General features: G+C 37.0%; 2 protein-coding genes across 2 annotated transcripts in view; both read right to left on the bottom strand.

Moving 5' to 3' along the window:
- Positions 1-21,422, bottom strand: part of LOC110462461 (tubulin beta-4B chain-like) — a 30,263-nt gene that overhangs the window by 6,817 nt on the left and 2,024 nt on the right. The gene's annotated exons all lie outside the window — the stretch shown is intronic.
- LOC110462460 (tubulin beta chain-like) lies at positions 7,699-12,870 on the bottom strand. Its single transcript, XM_021516413.1, has 4 exons — positions 12,717-12,870; positions 9,773-9,881; positions 8,930-9,285; positions 7,699-8,649 (listed from the first exon to the last, which is right to left on the bottom strand). Exons 1-4 carry the CDS (start codon positions 12,771-12,773, stop codon positions 7,834-7,836), a joined length of 1,338 nt encoding a protein of 445 aa, XP_021372088.1. The 5' UTR covers positions 12,774-12,870; the 3' UTR covers positions 7,699-7,833.

Below are 21,422 nucleotides of genomic sequence, written 5' to 3'. Positions count from 1 at the left end.
CACACCTCTCATTGGTGGGGGTCTGGGGGTCTCCCCCAGGAGAATTTGTTTTCTATAACGCCTGAGACGCGTTCTCCCGTGTTCTGGCGTCAGTTTCAATGGCCATTTTGAAGCAAGAAAATATCGTTTTCCCCTATATTATTTTATAAATATTTTGCTTCTTTTTGGGTTCGTAGGGATTGGTACTCATCTACGCCAATTCTGTTTTGGAGTTCGGTAACATTATTCCACGGAAAAGAAAAAATTAAATCATGTGGATTTTGGGATAGTTGTTGTAAGAGTTTCTCCTCGCGACTGTGACTCTGGTTGCGCAGGGACATGAGACTAGTATCACAAGCCATCACTAGGAATAGTTTAACATTATGTACATAAGAACCGATATACTGGTCAATGTAAAATATAAAGCCATGGTTAATGACCATTCCATATATATTTTGTATTAATAAAGGGGATAAAAATCATAGGAACTGTTTATTTTACGGGGGGCGGGGGGCTAGTGAGTACTGTGTGTATACCAATAATTTGCATAGCTAGAGTTGCACTGACACGGTTACCATGTCGAATGATTGAAGCCAGGCTACCAACCATATTGTTCCCTTTATATGTATAAAAGCGGTAAAAAAACCCCTTAGAAACACTTTATTTCACAGGGAAAACTAGAGTTAGTGTTTGGGTACACCGATAATTAGCAAGGCTAGAGTTCCACTGGCGCGATTACCATGCAGAATGAATATGCTAACCTCAGTTCTACATTTGTTAGAGACTTTGATTGCAACGAAGCATTTTAGTTGGCGGTCTTTATAGCAGATACAAATCACCTGTCATTGCTTTTTAATATTTTATATCATATAGTCTATGTTGTGTTTATTTTTATTTTTTTATTTTGTCAAAAATGATGTGTAAGCCCGGGCTTTTTTGCTACATAGGTTGTTACGCGCCTGAGATCGATAGTAGACTGGCTACCAGCCCCTAAGTTTTATGAAGAATTTCTCGGCTCCATTTTACTACTAGCTTATGTCCCCCTAGTTTAGAACTTAGGCACCCAAGTGATCAATTTTTTTAGAGTTAAAGTTGTTTTCTTAATTATTGAATATTCTAGAGACGGTGGCCAGTCTAGATCGATAGTAGCGCGCGCGGTATCACACTTAGTGTCTAGACATACATTATGTGTGTGTGACTGCATCTGTTATCGACCCAGCTGTACTGCAGAGCTCCATGGCTGACACACCCCACCACAGACCGGCTAGGGTCAGAGCCCTTGTTGTGTAACGGTTACATGTAGCTCTATTAGTGCAACTCTTTGTCACGGAAAAAACGTGTCTACATTTGTTAGGGCCAAGAGGAAAACATATCTTCAATAGATCGATACTTTTCACTTATATTACGTATGACACACCCTAGAGTTGATGGATTAACATCCAGTAGAAGGTGCAAAATAAGGTCATTATATATTCTGGCTTCCATTCCTAGTTCTCATGTTGTACTCTGATGGTAAAATCAGAGGATACCCGGATTCTCTTACTAATCTCTCGTGTTATGTCCTTTCATGATAAGATAAAAGGATACCCTGGATCTCTTACTAGTTCCCCATCATGTAATGTCCTCTGGTGGTAGAGTCAGAGGATACTCGAGTACTCTTACTAGTCCTCCATCGTGTAATGTCCTCTAGGTAGAGTCAGAGGATACTCGGGTACTCTTACTAGTCCTCCATCGTGTAATGTCCTCTGGTGGTAGGGTGAGAGGATACTCGGGTACTCGTACTAGTCCTCCATCATGTAATGTCCTCTGGTGGTAGGGTCAGAGGATACCCGGGTTCTCCTCCATCATGTAATGTCCTCTGGTGGTAGGGTCAGAGGATACCCGGGTTCTCCTCCATCATGTAATGTCCTCTGGTGATAGGGTTAGAAGATACTCGGGTTCTCGTTCTAGTCCTCCATCATGTAATGTCCTCTGGTGGTAGGGTCAGAAGATACTCGGGTTCTCGTTCTAGTCCTCCACCATGTAATGTCCTCTAGTGGTAGGGTCAGAGGATACCCGGGTTCTCCTCCATCATGTAATGTCCTCTGGTGGTAGGGTCAGAGGATACTCGGGTTCTCCTCCATCATGTAATGTCCTCGGGTGGTAGGGTCAGAGGACACCCGGGTTCTCCTCCCTCATGTAATGTCCTCTGGTGGTAGGGTAAGAAGATACTCGGGTTCTCGTTCTAGTCCTCCATTATGTAATGTCCTCTGGTGGTAGGGTCAGAGGATACCCGGGTTCTCGTTCTAGTCCTCTATCATATAATATCCTCTGGTGGTAGGGTCAGAGGATACTCGGGTTCTCCTCCATCATATAATATCCTCTAGTTGTAGGGTCAGAGGATACTCGGGTTCTCGTACTAGTCCTCCATCATGTAAGGTCCTCTGGTGCATGGTAGGGTCAGAGGATAAATTTGCTTTTCTTTTTAGTCTCCAATGTAGTTTACCATCTGTTGATAGGGTAGGGGACCTTTTTATTTCTACGTTCTCTAGGGCTCTCCACATCTCCAGGAGACTGGAAAGTCACCAGAAAGGACACAATTATCGACTGTCCATCAGACACTATGTAAACCACATGTTGTCTCACTGGAGTCCGATCGATATCCTGACCTGTCCTGACACGGTGGAGTAGCTCGTATCTATTTATTGTAGTGTGTAGAATATAAAATTCGTGTAAAATTCCAGTGTTAACACCAATAAAATTTCCCTCTAATTTGATGACAGAAAATCCACCAGGATACGGATTACTTAGAAATCCCTTAGTTAGACAAGAAGGTTTATTTTTCTTTAAAATTGGAAAAAAAATAACCCGAACTTTTGTAAGAAACCTGCAGAAATATTATACAATTATGGACTTTAGGCGAGGTTTATCTCAGATTTACAAACCATGTTTGAACAATATTCACCGAGGCCGAAATTTGTTCATATCAGAGTTATCTGCCCCTCTACCACTATACTATTTTGAACAACACACAGGTTGCTGGCAGTAAAGGGACAGATGACTATGATTTTTTCTTTATCCACTAGATGTATTGACACTGTATTTTATTTATAAACATGTACTTGTTAATAAATAATTATGTATTTTAGTTTTTTTCTGTGTTACAAGAATCATTAACATATTGACCACGTCATTGTGATTCTGTTACTGTTTACAGCTTATTTGTACAGGTATGAGTAAGGCTTAATATGTGTATCCGTGGAATGCAAGCTAGTGCACTGAGGTGTTCCGTAGCTATGACTAATACACACTTGCTGGAATGATGCAGTTCAATAAAGATTATTGTTAAATTATAGTTACAAAATGTTATTTGATGACAAAATATAAAAAAATACCCTAACAAAATATCGATGAATATAGAGAAAATAGATATTTGATACATACAGCCTGTTTAATGAATTGTAAAGACTGAGGTGTTATTTTTTGAGGACACTGAGAGCTATGCTGTCCACATATGTAGTTTAGAAGTTTTATCTAGCCATATGCTCAATGGATATTCGAAGGAGTGCTCCTAATTCGGAATACATAAGACTTTGCAAAGTCTTTGGTTTCTTGGGATAGTTTTCATGCGGGTAAACTTATAGCTATTTATAAATCATCGTTGTATTGTTTAAAATAGGAATGTCTGGCTATAAAACCAAAGACTTTTGTCAAATTATGAAGACAGGAGAAGCAGTTGATTCGGTTTCGAGATAATGTGGTTGTCATTTGTATACTATACGTAACAGTTGATTCGAGATGATGTGGTTGTCATTTGTATACTATACGTAACAGTTGATTCGAGATGATGTGGTTGTCATTTGTATACTATACGTAACAGTGTATTCGAGATAATGTGGTTGTCATTTGTATACTATATGTAACAGATGATTCGAGATAATGTGGTTGTCATTTGAATACTATACGTAACTGTTGATTCGAGATAATGTGGTTGTCAGTTGTACACTATACGTAACAATTGATTCGAGATCATGTGGTTGTCATTTGTATACTATACGTAACAATTGATTCGAGATAATGTGGTTGTCATTTATATACTATACGTAACAGTTGATTCGAGATAATGTGGTTGTCATTTGTATTTTATACGAAGCAGTCGATTCGAGATAATGTGGTTGTCACTTGTATGCTATACGTAACAGTTGATTCGAGATCATGTGGTTGTCATTTGTATATTATGCGTAGCAAATGAGTTGAGATAATGTGGATGTCATTTGTATACTATACGTAACAGTTGGTTCGAGATAATGTGGTTGTCAGTTATATACTATACGTAACAGTGTATTCGAGATAATGTATTTGTCATTTGTATTTTATACGAAGCAGTCGATTCGAGATAATGTGGTTGTCATTTGTATACTTTACGCAGCAGTTGATTCGAGATGATGTGGTTGTCATTTGTATACTATACGCAGCAGTTGATTCGAGATAATGTGGTTGTCATTTGTATATTATACGTACCAAATGATTCGAGATAATGTGATTGTCATTTGTATATTATACGTAGCAAATGATTCGAGATAATGTGGTTGTCATTTGTATGCTATACGTAACAGTTGATTCGAGATAATGTGGTTGTCATTTGTATACTATACGTAACAGTTGATTCGAGATAATGTGGTTGTCATTTGTATATCATACGTAGCAAATGATTCGAGATAATGTGGTTGTCATTTGTATATTATGCGTAGCAAATGATTCGAGATAATGTGGTTGTCATTTGTATGTTATACGTAACAGTTGATTCAAGATAATGTGGTTGTCATTTGTATGTTATACGTAGCAAATGATTCGAGATAATGTGGTTGTCATTTGTATACTATACGTAACAGTCGATTCGAAATAATGCGGTTGTCAGTTGTATACTATACGTAGCAGTCGATTCGAGATAATGTGGTTGTCAGTTATATACTATACGTAGCAGTCGATTCGAGATAACGTGGTTGTCATTTGTATATGTGCAGCACTTGCTTGACCCTAAGTAGCGCTAATTGTCTGATCATGTTTCTAGTTATATAACATATTTTCAGCTGAACAGTTAATATTGACCCTGGGTAATGCTGCTGTATAACTGCAGCTGACAGATATTTTTTACCGAGGACAATGCGGTCTCGTTCAGAGATCTCCAATGCCGTGTTCTGCACAGTCAGCATGACTCAGACACAAAAATAAATCGATTTTGAAGTTTCACGCATCTGGCTGTAAATGAGCTTACTGTCGACGATCAGACTATAACAAAACATCAACATACATATATGTTAAGATATGTGTTTGTGTGTTTTATACTTCATAAAATGTTATTTGGCAGACGTCTATTCGTGAATAATTATCTATCTTACGTCCGCGAGCATGTGTGTGATCATCCATCTAAAATAGTCATGGCTTCATTTGGCAAATTACTATTTAACAAACTGGATTCTAGAATGTTCGAGAACGTAAAAGCTAGATTTAGATACCTATTAACTTAACGTAAGCAATATATATATCTATGTATGTGAACTATTTGCTAAAATAGGAATTATATCATGCGGTAGACGGCTGTATTTAGCACACGGGAGTCGAGAATGTAGAAAAAACATCACTAAAGTGAGAACAGCGTTTCTGTTTGTGTTAACGATATCGTTGTCCTTGTGTGATGACGCTGTGGTATATGTTGTCCTTGTATGATGACGCTATGGTATATGTTGCCTTGTGTGATGACGCTGTGGTATATGTTGTCCTTGTAGGATGACGCTGTGGTATATGTTGTCCTTGTATATTGACACTGTGGTATATGTTGTCCTTATAGGATTACGCTGTGGTATGTGTTGTCCTTGTAGGATGACGCTGTGGTATGTGTTGTCCTTGTATATTGACACTGTGGTATAAGTTGTCCTTGTGTGTTGACGCTGTGGTATATGTTGTCCTTGTATGATGACGCTATGGTATACGTTGTCCTTGTGTGATGACGCTGTGGTATATGTTGTCTTTGTATGATGACGCTGTGATATAATTTGTCCTTTGTGTGTTGACACTGTGGTATAAGTTGTCCTTGTGTGTTCACACTGTGGTATGTGTTGTCCTTGTAGTATGACGCTGTGGTATATATTGACCTTGTAGGATGACGCTGTGGTATAGGTTGTCCTTGTTTGATGACGCTGTGATATATGTTTTCCTTGTATATTGACGCTGTGGTATATGTTGTCCTTGTGTGTTGACGCTTTGGTATATGTTATCCTTGTATGATGACGATATGATATATGTTGTCTTTGTATATTAACACTGTGGTATAGGTTGTCATTATGTGTTGACACTGTGGTATATGTTGTCCTTGTAGGATGACGCTGTGGTATATGTTGTCCTTGTATGATGACGCTGTGATATATGTTGTCCTTGTAGGATGACCTAAGGTATATGTTGTCCTAATAGGATGACGCTGTGGTAAATGTCGTCCTTGTAGGATGACGCTCTGGTATATGTTGTCTTTGTAGGATGACGCTGTGGTATATGTTGTCCTTGTGTGTTGACGCTGTGGTATATGTTGTCCTTGTGTGATGAAGCTGTAGTATATATTGTCCTTGTGTGTTGACGCCGTGGTGTAAGTTATCCTTGTGTGATGACGCTGTGGTATATGTTGTCCTTGTAAGATTACGCTGTGGTATATGTTGTCCTTGTAGGATTACGCTTTGGTGAATGTTGTCATTGTAGGATTACGCTGTGGTATATGTTGTCCTTGTAGGATTACGCTTTGGTGTATGTTGTCATTGTAGGATTACGCTGTGGTATATGTTGTCCTTGTATGATGTATGATATGTTGTCTTTGTGTGTCGACCTTTCAATGTGGTATTTCAGTATAGTGACAACTTAACATCGATTGTGACATTTCAGTATGGCTACACTGTAAAATGACCCTCGATTATGACATTTCAATATAGCGACATTTAAAAATGACCCTTATTTTGCTATATCTGCTGTGGAAGTAAAAACCCAAAAAGTAAGTAAACAAGCCTCAAGCAGATAGCTGTCAGGATTCTGTGAAGTACATAAATTCCTTGAAAGTAAACACTTTAAGATTTAAAGACTTTGGAATCTGACAAGGTTATTAAAAATTAAATATAACATTAAACATGAATTTAATTTGAATTTCGTATCCATTCAGTGTTGAAAACGATATAATTTAAGTCTTACCTATTAATATTTATTTCTTAAAATGTCTCAGATCTCACGTTGGAGATTTTTGTATAGATTAAATTGTGTTTTCCTAATTTTGGTTTAACTCATTCACCCCTGAAGACACATTTAAACTCTTTTATATAAAGATTGGAAAAGTCCATTATTAAAATTCAGGGGTGAACGAACTAATAAAGTTGAATAAAAAATGAAGGAAACATGAATATATACTTCCCCTCAATCAACGGTTCCTTTACACAAGAGCATACACCTATTGATTACCAGTACTGATATGGTATCGGGCAAGAATGTCTACATCTCTGAATCTAAATCTCGATAGGCTGAAGAATCTATTTGTCAATGAATCGACCGTCACTTATCATGTAGGCCTGGTGCTTGATTAGATATCTCCATACATATCTCACGCACATCCTCCCACCCAGCCATCCTTATTTAATGTATTGCTATTTCAGAAACCTATTTCTCTATCCTTTGGAAAGGCGAAGCGAAGAAAATACAAATATATAAGCCATGAAGCAAAATAACATATCGATATCGATTGTATTTTTTATTTTCCATTCATTATTAATAATGCTGACTGGAAGATATTTTGCAGTTGTACATTCACTTGTTTTTTTGGTCGAAAAGTTTATTATGAGTTCAGATCTACTCTACATCTTCTTCTTCTTCTTCCTCGAAATCGCCTTCGTCATCAGCTGTGGCATCCTGGTACTGTTGGTACTCGGACACCAAGTCGTTCATGTTGGACTCAGCCTCTGTGAACTCCATCTCGTCCATACCCTCACCAGTGTACCAATGCAAGAAAGCCTTACGACGGAACATAGCGGTGAACTGCTCAGAGATACGCTTGAAGATTTCCTGGATGGCGGTGCTGTTACCAATGAAGGTACCAGACATTTTGAGACCACGTGGTGGAATGTCACAAACAGCAGTCTTGACGTTGTTTGGAATCCATTCAACGAAGTAGCTGCTGTTCTTACTCTGGATGTTCAAGAGCTGCTCATCGACCTCCTTCATAGACATACGTCCACGGAACATGGCGGCGACGGTCAGATAGCGTCCGTGACGAGGATCGCAAGCAGCCATCATGTTCTTGGCGTCGAACATCTGTTGGGTCAGCTCTGGGACGGTAAGAGCACTGTACTGCTGGCTACCACGAGATGTGAGAGGAGCGAACCCGGGCATGAAGAAATGGAGACGGGGGAAGGGCACCATGTTGACAGCCAATTTACGGAGATCGGCGTTCAATTGACCGGGGAATCGGAGACAGGTGGTGACTCCGGACATAGTGGCGGAGACGAGATGGTTCAAGTCACCGTATGTGGGTGTGGTCAGCTTGAGGGTACGGAAGCATATGTCATACAAAGCCTCGTTGTCGATGCAGAATGTTTCATCTGTGTTCTCTACTAATTGATGTACCGAAAGAGTTGCGTTGTATGGTTCCACAACTGTGTCTGATACCTGTATAAAGTTAAATGATAATGTACATTATTAATCATGATGCCAATACTATATCAAATCGACTGTGTGCAATATCAATATATGTTTTATTTGTATAGCTGTCATCTACATGAAACATTGATGTGCCAGCTCGATCTGAAAAGACGACATTCAATTTTCTTACACTTAAAAGTTTTCATTGTAGTGCTTCTACTTTCAGATGCCGTGATCCGATGGCTTTCTCGGATTATTAATGAAATTTATTGTTTTCTAATAAATTGAATGAAACCAAAATACTTACTTTTGGCGATGGTACTACGGAGAATGTGTTCATGATCCTGTCGGGGTATTCTTCACGGATTTTGGAGATGAGTAGTGTTCCCATTCCGGACCCAGTACCACCACCAAGAGAATGTGTAAGTTGGAATCCCTGAAGACAATCACAACCTTCTGCTTCTTTACGAACAACATCAAGAACAGAGTCTACGAGCTCAGCACCTTCTGTGTAATGTCCCTTAGCCCAATTGTTTCCAGCACCACTCTGTCCGAACACATAGTTGTCGGGTCTGAAGATTTGTCCAAAAGGACCAGATCTGACAGAGTCCATGGTTCCGGGCTCCAAATCAACCAAGACAGCTCGGGGAACATATTTGCCTCCTGAAGTTATAAAAAACAACTATATTTACCTGTAAATCGGCAGAGTATGATTGAATAGACTACATTTAATGTAGGCATATTTGTATCTAAACAGTAAAACAGAGAACAAGACAGAATGTGGTCTACACTCGTTAGACCATTTTATTATGACATTAGTACTGAAAATCATTGTTTATTCTTGTTATTTTATTAACAACAATGCTTATATCTAATTGGTTGATGGTTGATTGCAAAAACAGTGTGAAGTGTTGAAGCCGAATTAAGAAGCACAACCGTGACATACCTGAGGCTTTAGTGAAGTAAACATCGATTAACATATTAAGTACTGAAGTATAAACAGGATGCAGAACCGTAACTTACTATCACTTCTATGTGATATTGTACACACATGATGCTTCATTGATGTATACATCAATCTAAATATTAAGTACTGAAGCCAAAACAGGAACCGTCACTTACTATCACTTTTGTATGACATTGTACATACCTGAGGCTTCATTGAAGTAAACATCAATTCTCTCTAGTTGTAATACAGAATCTCCATTATAAGATCCTGTAGGGTCTACTCCGTGTTCATCAGAAATCACCTCCCAGAACTGTGAAGACAACGAGATACTATTAAAGGTCTCATCATAGCCAATAAGGTATTTAACGAGTAAACTAGTTTTTATCATTATCACGTACGTACCTTAGTAATCTGTGTGCATGCAGAAAGCACCTTTTTATGTTATTTACGATATTACAAGAAAATAATTTGTCATTCTTTGTAACAGCATTGTGTGACGGAAATCCACACAACAACCTTACGATTGTTATCTGAAGTAAAGGACAACATGAGGAGCCCAACCATAGCGTTAAAGTAAATAGATCAGGGATATTATTTAATCTCCGCTAGTCACTACTATAAACGGTAATGTTTCTGAAGGTTTGCAAGAGCATTTATGGTTTATAATACACACAGCACTATTGCCTGGGTTTGTGGCATATGGATTATATATTATATCAATTGTAAAATAGTGGGTTATTTCCAATATTCTGTAGAAAAAGCGAACTATCCAATATCTACGCAAGTTTTGATTGTTGTCTTGTTAATTTTCATTCGATGTTTTCCTTTTTTTCCTTTACATATTTATAACATCTTTCATTGGCTTGTTCATTTACTTGTTTTTTAATTCATGAAACGCAAACACTAACATGTATTCAAATAATTGCATATATCTTCAAAAATATTAATAGGTTCTATGAATTTAACTAAAGTTATCTTCAATTAAATTAAATATATGTCCAAATACTTTTACCAGTCTTTAGTTACTAAAGATAGATACCCATGCTTTGTTTTCTCTTATCAATCTAATAAATAATCTTATAAATCTCGTTAACTCAGTCACCCCTGAAATTTCATAATAAACTATTCCAACTATTGAATTGGAAGAGTTCAAATGCGTCTTCAGGAGTGATTGAGGTATTGAACAAGATTTATAACAAACAGCTAAAACGTTCCTGGATCGATGCCAAATAGATGTATGTCTATGTCTAGGGGTACATTCCTACTGAATATCATATCCAATCCCAGAGATGCTATGTTCATTAAAGACGAGCACCTCTGAAGTCAATAACTGTGCTCAATAGTAAACATCTTTTTGATATATGAAAATGAATTCCTATATAAACATGTACCTTATTTTAATCTGGCTGAAACCCTAACAGGTTAAATTTATTGACCTTAGTGTCATAGTAGAACGTTTTGAATGATAACGACTGGTGAACTTAGGGACTGCGGTTTGCACATAAACTCATTCACCCTTGAAGACACATTTGAACTCTTCCAATTCAAAGGATAGAATAGTTCAGTATGACATTTCTGGGGTGAATGAATTAAATGGTTGACTGTTATGACCTGCATGCTATTGGCTGTGTATGTGTGATTTCCTTAATGTATCCTTATGTATGAGAGAACAGAAACACCTTGAATCACAATGATAAGACTTGTCAATCAAAATTTAGAAATTTAAGCTGGATGGCCTTTTTGTTTTGCCAAATATCTGTTTTGCGAAAGAGGTTAATAATGTTGTAATAACTTATTGTAATGTGAGACAACCAAAATGTTTTATTACTGTTCAATATGTTAAATAATTTATAATATCAGGATGTTATTTTGACACAGAATATAGAATAAACTTATTAACTGATTAACAAAATACAATGTTATCATAGTCATCAAATGAACCACAGCTCTTGCAGCAAATAGGCATGTTTATAAGAATATCGTTTGAACTGAGGGAAACAAGATTACAAAAATAGTAAGCATGTTTCTTTACCATGTTTACTGCCTTTTTCAGTTTAAGATGTTTGTTTGTTTGTGGGTTGGAAAATTACGTAAGCATGATCCTTTTACTGACCTTTTCAGCTTTAAAATGTGTATATTACTATAATAATGTTACAATTTTAAACAAAGCTCAAAGAAGATTTTTATGTCCTAAAGTACTGTTATGGATGTTTTGCATTTCATCATGTTTTATTCTGATGATTTTCTGTTTTATACATTTTGTTAATTATTATATAATTTATAACTACTTGACCAAATGTAAGGCGACTGAGTTATTAATTTCTTTGTAATGTAAACCTTGTGATGTTTGGATGAAATGCCGCAAAGTTGATCGTTTAATTCATTCACCCCTGAAATTTCACAATGAACTAGCTGATAAAACAATGTAAAAAGGAAACACGTGACACTATTGGCGCTTGAGTCACTACATGTGTGTACTGCTGACACTACATCTGCAGCACTACAGCGTGTGTCTAACAGAACGCTAGCGCGAGACGTATGTGTATTTACGCAGATGACTAAGGATGCCCATCTACTGGGCTAACGAGTAGTTTGTGACCTTTGAACTCTGACCGAATGAGCGAAACACGGCATCTGGTTTCAACTTTCAGTTTGCTCAACTCCATATGCCGTTTTTCCTTGTTATAAAACTTATATTCCAATATTCGTACATTTAAGAAATCAATGCCTATGTATATATCTGATTTGTATAGATGTCTGGCGCTAGCTGGAACAGCTGGTCGGCCATGCAAGAGGACACAATATATATAATATATACGTCGACCTGCCGGTATATATCATACATACAGATCATGACACACACTATATAAATAGCCTCTCCATATGCTTTCCGCCACTCCCTGAAATGAGTAAGGAAGTTTTTCTTGTTTTACGTCTTTTTGTGGTATCTAAACGATTTACAAATATTAATCTTCATTGTGTCATCTACAAAATCAAATGTTGCAAAACAGATTGTAAACTTTTTCTAACTTGGTGGAAATCACATGATTTCAATTACGACGCACATCATCGCTCTTCTAGGACAGTGAACTGTGGAAGTAACATATAATCAAGATTTTCTTTCAAACTGAAATAGATGTCTGACCTTAGCTCCAATCTGGTTTCCGCACTGTCCGGCCTGTAGGTGAACTATTTCTCTCATCTTGTTTGTCTGTGTGATTTCGTACTACTGTTCGTTCTCAAAACGGCGATGTTACTGAGCATCCGTGTAGTTATACACCTTGAAGTAGTCACGTGGTCAACTTACTCAGAATCCTCCGCAAGGATAATATCTCAAAGGTTCAATGAAAAAAGAAGTTCTCTTCTATTTCTTCGCACATATTTCGCATCAGATTAGTATTTATACAATTCGAAATGCATTATGTCATGTAGGATAAAAGAGCTCGTCAGTTTAGTTGTTACATATTAAATAGGACACGATATAATTAATAGTATGGTTGCCATGGTATCGCGGATATCCTAGTTCGTTTCAAGTTTGTCATATCGACGATTACGCGTAGTAACACTGGATTGTACCAAGATAGGTATATATATGCGAGTCGAATAACTGGTATAGCGTATACTTGTTATAACATACAAATGTTGATAAACCTCACCAACAAAAAGGTCTATATTGACCTCAAACTCCGTTTTTTTTGTAAATTGATGTCAACATTATCCTAAATCTATGTTTATCAACATCCATTTACAAAATAAAAAATAAAAAAAGGAAACATTCGTCGTCAATTTGATAAATGACTACAAACGTGTGTCTTTTACTGGTTGCCTTGCTAATAAGATATCGCTGATAGCCTTGCTAATAAGATATCGTTGATAGCCTTGCTAATAAGATATCGTTGATAGCCTTGCTAATAAGATATCGCAATAACTACAGTAACAATATTGACTTTTAAGTTATTTTGCCATTACATACATTTTAAGAAAAAAGACTTCCTACGTTTCCTACGTTTTAAGTTTTTCAAATGACGGATTTAAAAAAAAGAATAAGCTTTTTAACGTAAAGTATATTTCCTGTTACATTGAGATTTTTAATGTTTGATTACATGTAAGCTAAGACTTGTATGTCTATTTATACATGTACATTAAGACTTCCTGTTTGATTACAAGTACATAAAGATTTTCAGACCTAATTACAGGTACATTAACATTGCATGCTTGTTTACAGGTATATAAAGATTTCATGCTTGATTACAGGTACATTAAGATGTCATGCTTGATTGCAGGTACATTAACATTTCACGTTTGGTAATATGTACATGAAGAGTTCATTCTCGATAAGTTCTCATGTTTACCTGTATATTAAGATCTCATGTTTACAGGAATAGTAAGATCTCATGTTTACAGGTATATTAAGATCTCATGTTTACAGGTATATTAAGATCTTATGTTAACATGTGATGTGTATTTGTTTGTATTCTTGAGATTACATGTTCGATAACAGGAACATTACAGGTAAATGAAACTTTCAGCTTTGTCACAGGTACATAAATTAACACTCTTAGATGAAATGTATACAATAAAATCGTCCGGTTAAGTAAATAAAAAGTACACGAGGACAACAATCAGGTGAAATACCAATTTTAAGACTTCATGTTTTGATAATAGATATCAACTAAAACTTTCATGTTAAAATTCATGTACATTAAAACTTTTATGTTTGATTACAGCTACATATAGACTTTAAAAGGTGTATTGACACTTTTAGTGAAGCATTATTATTACATGTATTAGGTTTGTTACAGGCTGGCAGATGAAGTATATGTATTGGTTCTTCGAGATTCCATGAGTGATGAAAGGAATAATCTTTCATCCTTTATTACAGGTACATTAAAATGTACATTATGGCTTAAAGTATATTCAATAAAGTATGATTACAGATACATACGATGTTAAGTTTTATCGCGGGTACTTTAAGAGTTGTACATTATTTTACATATATATCATGATTTTCCGTTGGAGTGTAGTAAGAGTTACATTAAGACTTTCCCGCCTAATAATAGGTAAATGATAATTTCATATTTTATTACATATATATCATGATTTTCCGTTGGAGTGTAGTAAGAGTTACATTTAGACATTCACGCTTGATAACAGGTAAATGATAATTCTCATGTTTGATTACATCTACATTAAGATTGTCATGCTTAATGACAGGTATTATAGACTTTAATGTGGAATATAGTTACAGGTTCATTTAGACTTCCAATTATGTGCATTAGACTTTGGATTTCCAACTGTTCGGCCCCTAGCATCACTGATGAGTCCGAGAAGGACGACACAACTGTATGGTGCAGTGCAGTTCATTTTTGGCCTACTGTATCGATTACTATATTTTGAATGTGCAGTCACCTGGGTTTGTGTGCGTTATGTTCATCTTTAAGATACAAGGTGGTAGACTCAACTGGTGGATTTTCAATGTTCGGGGTTTGCTGTAATCTTGATGGCCACAGTTATCCCTTTTGAGTAGTGGCACAGCTCATAATATACACGCTTTAAAGATTTTTTTATTTCATGTTAACAAGTGCTAAATTTTTAAATAAAGGGGTTTTGCGTACCTGACCCCCTGTTTCAACAGTAGTTCAGACAGTAAAAATCAGTAAAATCATCAAGTTAAAAAGGCTGTTAGTGTCGACATTTTTTATGTACAAATTACAAGAAAAATTTCGTGACTCACAACTCTTTGTACATAATTATTAAAATAAATAAGTAGAAACAGCTGTTAGTCAATCAACGTTTTGTACATAATACACAAACTACAATTAGGTACAATAAACTGTCTGTCCCCTCACAATCTTGCCATTATCTGTATCCATTCACGCCAGGTGTGTAATTAATAATCCTGATAATGTGTGATTAAAGATCAATTATCTTTATCCCTGCTGATTACATGTAAGGTTAGATTGTAAAGTTGGAATACTTCAAGACTTTCAAATGAAGTTGATACTTTCAATGAAGTGTGATACCAAGTTCATATACTTCCAGGATTGTGACAGGTACATTATGACTCTCACATGAAGTTTACTTACTAAATTAAGAATTTGTTGATGTAAGATATTAAGTTACAGGTACATTAGAGTTTCATATCTGATTACAAATACATAAAATTTCCATGTTTGAATACAGAAACATTAATTTCATGTTTGAATACAGAAACATTAATTTCATGTTTAATTGCAGATGCACTAAATCTCATGTTTTATAACAGATACATTTCCTGTAAGATTACAGACACATTAAATGTTCAAGTTAAATTACAGATACATTAATTTTTCAAGTAATATTACAGATAATTAAATTCATGTTTGATTACTGATACATTAAATTTTCATGTTTGATTACAGATACATTAAGTTTTCCTGTTTGCAGAAACTTTCATATTTGATTGGAGATATTCTAAGTATTTGAAGTTTGATGGCAGTTACATTAAAACCTTCAGGTTTTACGACAAAGACATTCAGGGGAAGTATGATTACACCTATATAGTGAAATACATGTATATACACTGAATCTCTCTGAAATGTTCTCTGTTATCAGTGTCATCCAGTAAAAACTTGATACATTGTACGGAAATAATCGTGTTTTGACCACTACATATTAATACAGGAACTCAGGGCATGTCGATTGTTGTGTATCTTAATAAACAGCCCGGATTAGATATTTTCAGCACATTGTTTTGTTTAAGAAATAAGGGCACATTTTATTAAGGCCGATATATCATCAGGCAGAGTAGCAAAAACTTTTACAACGGTAAGAGCCATGTACTGCTGGCTACCACGAGATGTGAGAGGAGTGAAACCAGGCATGTAGAAATGAAGACGGGGGAAGGACACCATGTTTACAGCCAACTTACGGAGATCGGCGTTAAGTTGACCCGGGAATCGGAGACACCAGACATGGTTGCGGAGACAAGATGGTTCAAGTCACCGTATGTGGGTGTGGTTAGTGTAAGGTTACGGAAACAGATGTCATATAGAACCTCGTTGTCGATGGAGAATGTTTCATCTGTGTTTTCTTCTAATTGGTGTACCGAGAGGGTGGCGTTATATGGTTCCACCACTGTGTCTGATACAGTAAATGATAGTTGGAAGTTATAAACCACTCTTGATAATTTAAATAAAAGAGAAAACGTAATATTTTACATGTATCACTTAATGCAAATCTTCCTGTTATCTACAAAAGTAGGCCGGAGTTAAAACGCTCTTTTTAAATATTTTTAATTTACCACGGGATATATCAGATTTATTCAATAGAATCCTTAAAAATAAACCTTTGGTGATGGTACAACGGAGAATGTGTTCATGATCCTGTCGGGATATTCCTCTCGGACTTTCGAAATGAGGAGTGTTCCCATTCCTGAACCGATACCATCACCAAGAGAAGGTGTAAGTTGGAATCCCTGTAGACAATCACTACTTTCTGCCTCCTTACGCACAACATCAAATACAGAGTGTACGAGTTCAGCACCTTCGGTGTAATATCCCTTAGCCCAGTTGTTTCCAGCACCACTCTGTCCGAACACATAGTTGTCTGATCTGAAGATTTGTCCGAAAGGATCAGATCTGACAGAGTCCATTGTTCCAGGCTCCAGATCCAACAACACTGCTCGGGGAACATATTTGCCTCCTTTTAAACAAAAGGACAAAAGTTGATAGTCACCAACATCAAAGACAAATACTGGATGTCATTGAAAAGTAAGGCAATATTTCAAATATGCACCAGAAGAAAGTTATTTAGTGATATATATGAAATACCGGTTGAAGAAACGAAAAATAATCCTGGTTAGATATCTTACACCGTGCAAGGTTTATGCTTACTTCTTGTGTCCGACAACGTCATTAAAAATGACATCTTTGTTATATATTTATTTATATATAGGACGACATATATGCGTTCCATGTAACATTTGATATTTATAAAACGAGTGTAGAAAGTTTCATGGTAGCAATTCTTATTTTATCACGTTATGATATTATTTACCATCATTTTTTATTTTGATGTCACTCTGATATGATGAATTGAAGTAAATAAGAACAAATTAAAAACTGCTGGTAAAAATTGGTTCGTTTAGATTCTTCATGATGTATGTGATTAGCATTTTCTCAAACATTAATAAACAATGAAGTTTATGTAAATGCGTTAGTCATAGACACTTGTTTGAGTTGTTTCTATAATTGATTGTATCTAATCGTGACAGCAATATCCATAACAATGGACTGTTTTAAAGCAACTTGTCTAGGAAAGGAGTTTTTATATTGTAATCTTTTACAATGCTGCTATCGTATATTGTCATAGCAATAATTAGAGAAAGTCACAATATTGGTCAACGATTTGTTTGTTTTAAAGCGGTTACACATTCTCGCATAAGCTAAGGTCATTTGAAGACTGGTGCCTAGGGAGACGCAAGCAAAATGAAGGAATGGAGAAGAGAGAAAAGATTATGTATAGATATAAAAGTCGCAATGGGGTCCCCTCAGCAGAAAAAACCGAGTAAATCCCGATTCTGTAGATACAAAGTGTACCCTCACATTAATCGCCTTTTAAGACATGTGGTGAAATACTACAGACTTATTCCTGTTAGGGACTGATTGGATACAATTTTTGTCATACATTGTCATGTCACATTTTTGAGGCCATGCAGGCGAATGTAGAGAGTTTCATAGTGTTAGTTTGCCTGGTGGTTAGTGATCTTTGGACATTTTGGTCCTATCAATTTTCCTATNGGAACGTACAAGTTTTAAATCTAAATTGAATTTAAATTTATTTCATCAGAATGTTATGTACATGAATACATTGAGACTGTTTCTGTACGGACTGACTACAGTAACAGTGTCTGACTATATCTGTACCGACTGACTACAGTATCAGTGTCTGACAATTTCTGTACCGACTGACTATAGTATCAGTGTCTGACTATTTCTGTAGCGACTGACTACAGTATCATCGTCTGACTCTTTCTGTAAGGACTGACTACAGTATCAGTGGCTGACTCTTTCTGTAAGGACCGACTAGAGTTTCAGTGTCTGACTATTTCTTTAGCGACTGACTACAGTATCATCGTCTGACTGTTTCTGTAAGGACTGACTAGAGTTTCAGTGTCTGGTTATTTCTGTAAGGACTGACTACAGTCTCAGCGTCTGACTATTTCTGTAAGTACTGACTACAGTATCAGTGTCTGACTATTTCTGTAGGGACTGACTAGAGTATCAGTGTCTGACTCTTTCTGTAAGGACTGACTAGAGTTTCAGTGTCTGGTTATTTCTGTAAGGACTGACTACAGTATCAGTGTCTGATTATTTCTGTAGCGACTGACTACAGTATCAGTGTCTGACTATTTCTGTAGGGACTGACTAGAGTTTCAGTGTCTGACTATTTCTGTAAGGACTGACTAGAGTTTCAGTGTCTGACTATTTCTGTAGCGACTGACTACAGTATCAGTGTCTGACTCTTTCTGTAAGGACTGACTAGAGTTTCAGTGTCTGATTATTTCTGTAGGGACTAACTACAGTATCAGCGTCTGACTATTTCTGTAAGGACTGACTACAGTATCAGTGTCTGACTATTTCTGTAAGGACTGACTAGAGTTTCAGTGTCTGACTATTTCTGTAGCGACTGACTACAGTATCAGTGTCTGACTCTTTCTGTAAGGACTGACTAGAGTTTCAGTGTCTGATTATTTCTGTAGGGACTAACTACAGTATCAGCGTCTGACTATTTCTGTAAGGACTGACTACAGTATCAGTGTCTGACTATTTCTGTAAGGACTGACTAGAGTTTCAGTGTCTGACTATTTCTGTAGCGACTGACTACAGTATCAGTGTCTGACTCTTTCTGTAAGGACTGACTACAGTATCAGTGTCTGACTATTTCTGTAGGGACTGACTACAGTTTCAGTGTCTGACTATTTCTGTAGCGACTGACTACAGTATCAGCGTCTGATTATTTCTGTAAGGACTGACTACAGTTTCAGTGTCTGATTATTTCTGTAAGGACTGACTACAGTATCAGTGTCTGACTATTTCTGTACGGACTGACTACAGTATCAGTGTCTGACTATTTCTGTACGGACTGACTACAGTATCAGTGTCTGACTATTTCTGTACGGACTGACTACAGTATCAGTGTCTGACTATTTCTGTACGGACTGACTACAGTATCAGTGTCTGACTATTTCTGTACGGACTGACTACAGTATCAGTGTCTGACTATTTCTGTACGGACTGACTACAGTATCAGTGTCTGACTATTTCTGTACGGACTGACTACAGTATCAGTGTCTGACTATTTCTGTACGGACTGACTACAGTATCAGTGTCTGACTATTTCTGTACGGACTGACTACAGTATCAGTGTCTGACTATTTCTGTACGGACTGACTACAGTATCAGTGTCTGACTATTTCTGTACGGACTGACTACAGTATCAGTGTCTGACTATTTCTGTACGGACTGACTACAGTATCAGTGTCTGACTATTTCTGTACGGACTGACTACAGTATCAGTGTCTGACTATTTCTGTACGGACTGACTACAGTATCAGTGTCTGACTATTTCTGTACGGACTGACTACAGTATCAGTGTCTGACTATTTCTGTACGGACTGACTACAGTATCAGTGTCTGACTATTTCTGTACGGACTGACTACAGTATCAGTGTCTGACTATTTCTGTACGGACTGACTACAGTATCAGTGTCTGACTATTTCTGTACGGACTGACTACAGTATCAGTGTCTGACTATTTCTGTACGGACTGACTACAGTATCAGTGTCTGACTATTTCTGTACGGACTGACTACAGTATCAGTGTCTGACTATTTCTGTACGGACTGACTACAGTATCAGTGTCTGACTATTTCTGTACGGACTGACTACAGTATCAGTGTCTGACTATTTCTGTACGGACTGACTACAGTATCAGTGTCTGACTATTTCTGTACGGACTGACTACAGTATCAGTGTCTGACTATTTCTGTACGGACTGACTACAGTATCAGTGTCTGACTATTTCTGTACGGACTGACTACAGTATCAGTGTCTGACTATTTCTGTACGGACTGACTACAGTATCAGTGTCTGACTATTTCTGTACGGACTGACTACAGTATCAGTGTCTGATTATTTCTGTAAGGACTGACTACAGTTTCAGTGTCTGACTATTTCTGATCGGACTGACTGCAGTATCAGTGTCTGACTGTTTCTGTAAGGACTGACTACAGTTTCAGTGTCTGACTATTTCTGTACGGACTGACTACAGTCTCAGTGTCTAACTATTTCTGTACCGACTGACTACAGTATCGGCGTCTGATTATTTCTGTACGGACTGACTACAGTATCAGTGTCTGATTATTTCTGTACGGACTTACTAGAGTTTCAGTGTCTGACTATTTCTGTACCGACTGACTACAGTATCAGTGTCTGACTATTTCTGTACGGACTGACTACAGTTTCAGTGTCTGACTATTTCTGTAAGGACTGACTACAATATCAGCGTCTGACTATTTCTGTACGGACTGACTACAGTATCAGCGTCTGATTATTTCTGTAAGGACTGACAAGAGTTTCAGTGTCTGACTATTTCTGTACCGACTGACTACAGTATCAGTGTCTGACTATTTCTGTACGGACTGACTACAGTATCAGTGTCTGACTCATTCTGTACGGACTTACTACAGTATCAGTGTCTGACTATTTCTGTACGGACTGACTACAGTATCAGTGTCTGACTCATTCTGTACGGACTTACTACAGTATCAGCGTCTGACTCTTTCTGTAGGGACTGACTATAGTATCAG

This window comes from Mizuhopecten yessoensis, unplaced genomic scaffold (genome assembly GCF_002113885.1).
Source record: "Mizuhopecten yessoensis strain PY_sf001 unplaced genomic scaffold, ASM211388v2 scaffold10797, whole genome shotgun sequence".
Classification (NCBI taxonomy): Eukaryota; Metazoa; Mollusca; class Bivalvia; order Pectinida; family Pectinidae; genus Mizuhopecten; species Mizuhopecten yessoensis.
The sequence above is the reverse complement of the archived record's forward strand: the minus strand, read 5'-3'. Positions and strand labels throughout refer to the sequence as shown.

Excerpts from the sequence above, each read along its gene's own strand:
- LOC110462460 (XM_021516413.1), bottom strand. The coding sequence starts at position 12,773 with ATGAGAGAAATAGTTCACCTACAGGCCGGACAGTGCGGAAACCAGATT. Across the intron at positions 9,882-12,716 it reads GAAACCAGATTGGAGCTAAG|TTCTGGGAGGTGATTTCTGA; the intron begins GTCAGACATCTA and ends TTGTCTTCACAG. Across the intron at positions 8,650-8,929 it reads CCGTAGTACCATCGCCAAAA|GTATCAGACACAGTTGTGGA; the intron begins GTAAGTATTTTG and ends AACTTTATACAG.